Raw genomic sequence first — 3842 nt, forward strand, 5'->3', positions numbered from 1 at the left:
GCTGCTTCACAACGTCGTGATGGCCGATCAAGGCGCCTATATTGATGTTGAGGCGGATGAGGTGCGCGCGCCAATGGCCTGCCTCGACTCGATTTTAGCTGCAACCAGTCCCTCGGCAGGCCTCAGTCCCGGGGTTCCTTTCTTGTCATTGCGCTGGGATCATCTAGGTCGACATTTACAGCATCAAGCTCGATCATGTTCCCGCCAATCTGGTCAAGCTCAATCCCCTCTCGGAAGCCTCCCTGCTCGCCGCCCTCAAGCATCGATATGATGAAAACAGCATCTACACCTACGTCGGCGACATCCTTCTCGCCCGTATGAGACTGCACGCCGTTGTTGTTGTTGTTGTTGTTGTTGTTGCTGTTGTTCCTCTTTTTTTTGGCTTTCACCCCCTTCCGCACCTGAATCTCCCCCTTCATGACGACTCATTGTGTCGCTGCCCCATTCTGTCTGTCCCTCCTCCTCTTTTGCTCGCACCACCAACCAACCCGCCCCTGCCCATCTGTTGCATCGATAGTCAATCCCATGAAACAGCTCAAGATTTATGGCCACCATCAAATGAGTAAATACGAGGCTGACATCCAGTCAGAGCTCCCGCCTCACGTTTATCAAGTGGCTGCCCGCGCTCTTCGTGTACGCTCTCCGCCCGACGCCCTACTATGCCAACCAACTCACCCACGCTCCCTCATATCAGCCCCGTGCCCCTGCCACCCTTGTTTTGCACAACACGCAGCAACTTCATGCCAGCTCCCAGAGCCAATGCGCATTGATCAGGTTGGTTTTCCGAGCATGTATAACCCTGCCGCCCGTTCTCCCAGAGAGCTTGTCAAAATGCGGGAACTCACCCCCGACAAAAAAAAAAAAAAAAAAAAAAAAAAAAAAAAAAAAAAAAATTCCTTCAACCCCTTTGCAAACCAAATCGTCTCCAGCGGTGAATCAGGAGCTGGCAAGACTGAAACGACCAAACTGATCCTCCAGCACCTGCTGGAAACCAGTGGCCATGGCAGCGTCCTGTGTCAGCGCATCCTCAGCCTCAACCCCATCTTCGAGGCTTTTGGCAATGCTGCCACTAAACTCAATGATAACTCATCCCGCTTTGGCAAATTCCTTGAAGGTCAGATAGCAGCTTCATTTCAACCCTACTACACCCGGCCCCTGCCCCGGTTCCCTGACAACCTTGACGTGGCATATCTCGGGCTTGTTTTTTCTAGTGGTCTACAATATGGACAACGGTCTTCCCATGCCCGTGGGCGCGCGCATGTCCCGCTACCTTCTGGAGAAATCACGCGTGACTGCCCGCGCCCCCGGAGAAGAGACCTTTCATGTGTTTCGTTACTTGATTGGCAACATGGCCGAAGATCTGTGAGTCAATCAAGACCCTTGATCCAAGTGCCGCATCCGTTAAAGCTGCTCTCCGTGCCCTTCCGCTCTCCCTCTGCCTGTGCCTCGCTCATTCAACCGTAACTTGATGGAATAGAGCCGAGACTTTCAAAGTGAAAGGCCGGCGCTTCAACTATCTGCCCCCTAACAAGGTATCGACCCATCTTCACTCACCCTGCTTTGCCTTTTTCACCACCCATCGGAACCCGTGCTCATGCTGCTTTGCCTTCCCCCCGCCCGCGTGCCGGCGTTATGCTCTATTCATCCTGCGTGCATGTGTTTGCTGTAACATGTCCCTAATCGCTTGTAGTCTGACAAGGCCAAAAAGAAAGAGGAAGCTGCAGCTTGGGCCGAGCTCAGCGAAGCCATGGCTACCATTGGTATCACGCCCGACCAGCAACGACAGCTCGAGGAGCTGCTGTTGGCGGTCTTACTCATTGGCGAAGTGCAAATTAGCACCGCCGATGATGAGCACGCCGATATTGCCAATCCCGACGCTCTGGACGATGTCGCCTCCCTGCTGGATGTCGACGTCGAAGAGCTGGGCAATTGCTGGCTGACTCAAGCCATCACCACGGCCGGCGAAACGTTTGTCAAGCCACTGATGCCCGTGCAGGCCGAGGATCTACGCGATGCCACCGCCAAGGAGCTCTATAATCGCGTTTTTGACTGGCTCTTTGAACGTGCCAACCAAGCCCTTCGCCCCGCCAATGACGACACGTCCAACTATCCCTGTATTGGCATTTTGGACATTTTTGGGTTCGAGAAGTTTGACTACAATGGCTTTGAACAGCTCTGCATCAACGCCGCCAATGAGCAGCTGCAGGCTTTTTTCGTGTCCCATATCTTCAAACTCGAACTTATGGAATATCAGTCCGAGGGCATTCAAGGGACCATCATCGACTACACCGACAACAAGGCCCAGGTGGACCTTATTATCAAGAAACCGGTTGGCCTACTGCTGCTCATCGATGAGGCCTCGCGGTTTCCACGCGCAACTGAGCGCTCGTTACAAGACAAGCTCAACCTGCACGGCAAGAGTAGCTCTGTTTATTTTGCGCAAGGCGGCTCGGATCTGACTTTTACGGTAAGTTTGATAGTCTCATTGACAACAACTCAAAACACCCACCCATCAAATTCAGCTTCTCTCTCCCCCTCCTCTCTGGCTTTGCCGCCGCATCGGTTTCTTTGTTGTGCTCCACGCTCTGCGTGCTCCAGATGTACTGCTAAGACGGGCAAAGATGACAACATCTTTGCACCATACAGTCCTTTTTGCCGCAACCAGCCAACTCCTCCTCTTGACTCCTTCACGCATGTGGCGCATATGTCATGTTGTTTAGATCAAGCACTATGCCGGCCCAGTAACCTACACTTCGGACGAATTCCTGTCCCGTAATCGTGACAAGCTAGCGGGAGGCCTCGCCGATGTCCTCGCCGAATCTGGCAACGCCCTCGTGCAGGCGCTGTTTGGTACCGCGACGGCAGCTTCGTCGGCTGAATCAGATCGCACCCAGATGAAAAAGATGCGCCAGTCCAACAAAAAGGCGTAAGCCATTTTCATTCGAGTCATCTGAAGCAGCGTTGAAGCGCCAGTGGCCTGGGTTGACTCACCATTGTGATGCACCCGCATCTGCTCTAACAGGAAAGCAAGCTTTCGCTTCAAATCTTCTCGCAAGAGCATGAAAGGCGGTGGTGGCTCTCATGATGGTGAGCCGGATTGCACAGCCATGTCTCTCTAAACCTCTGCCCCTCGGAAGATCTCATCAAAGCTGGATTGTTGGCTTTGTCGACAGATGGGGACGGTGCAAGCGGTGGCAATCGCTTTGTGCGCATGGCCAAACACATGTTCTCGCGGAAGGATCGCGGCGTATCCCGCAAGTCACGCCGGGTGGTGCGCGTGCAATCTAAAGCAGCTCCTACCGTTGCTGCTGTTTTTCGCCAGAGCTTGACGGTAGGCACTGGGCTCGTTGCATGTGGTCAGCTGAAGATGGAGGTGTTGCCAAGTCGCCATTGTCTCCTCACTCACAAGTCTGGTCGCCACCTGCCCACCCTTCTTCATTCATGCAGGTTCTTATGGCCAAGATTAAGAGTTGTAGCCCCCACTTTATCCGTTGCTTAAAGCCAAACGACGTCAAGAAACCAGATTTGTTTTTGGTGAACCAAGTCTTGCGTCAACTCCGCTACACGGGTGTCATGGAAACAACGAAGATTCGCCAGCACGGCTTTCCTCACCGCTTCCTCTTTGATGAGTTTGCCAAGAAGTATCAGTTGGCGTTGCAGCTTGACCCAAAGCTCAGTGCGAAAGATGCGACCGTTGCTGCCCTCGAGCGCTGCGGCATTACCGATTACGCACTCGGTGCCACCAAGGTCTGATCTGCGCTCTCAACCTTTGATAAAAGAACCGTGCCACCCCCCCCCCCCCCCCCCGGCTTTGTTTCCTCTGCTAATTGCTCCCCAACTAG

The 3842-nt window shown here is 53.6% G+C and overlaps 1 protein-coding gene across 1 annotated transcript in view; it reads left to right on the forward strand.

The window, feature by feature from the left end:
- Positions 1-759: 759 nt before the first annotated feature.
- Positions 760-3842, forward strand: part of MONBRDRAFT_8191 (uncharacterized protein) — a gene marked incomplete at both ends in the record, with an annotated part of 10240 nt that continues 7157 nt past the window's right edge. The window contains 9 exons of the mRNA XM_001745727.1: positions 760-774; positions 979-1114; positions 1212-1362; positions 1478-1532; positions 1691-2467; positions 2721-2926; positions 3023-3087; positions 3174-3331; positions 3448-3747. Coding sequence (XP_001745779.1) covers positions 760-774; positions 979-1114; positions 1212-1362; positions 1478-1532; positions 1691-2467; positions 2721-2926; positions 3023-3087; positions 3174-3331; positions 3448-3747 — 1863 coding nt within the window. The remainder of the gene's footprint in view (positions 775-978; positions 1115-1211; positions 1363-1477; positions 1533-1690; positions 2468-2720; positions 2927-3022; positions 3088-3173; positions 3332-3447; positions 3748-3842) is intronic.

This window comes from Monosiga brevicollis, genomic scaffold (assembly GCF_000002865.3).
Source record: "Monosiga brevicollis MX1 MONBRscaffold_10 genomic scaffold, whole genome shotgun sequence".
NCBI classification, from domain to species: Eukaryota; class Choanoflagellata; order Craspedida; family Salpingoecidae; genus Monosiga; species Monosiga brevicollis.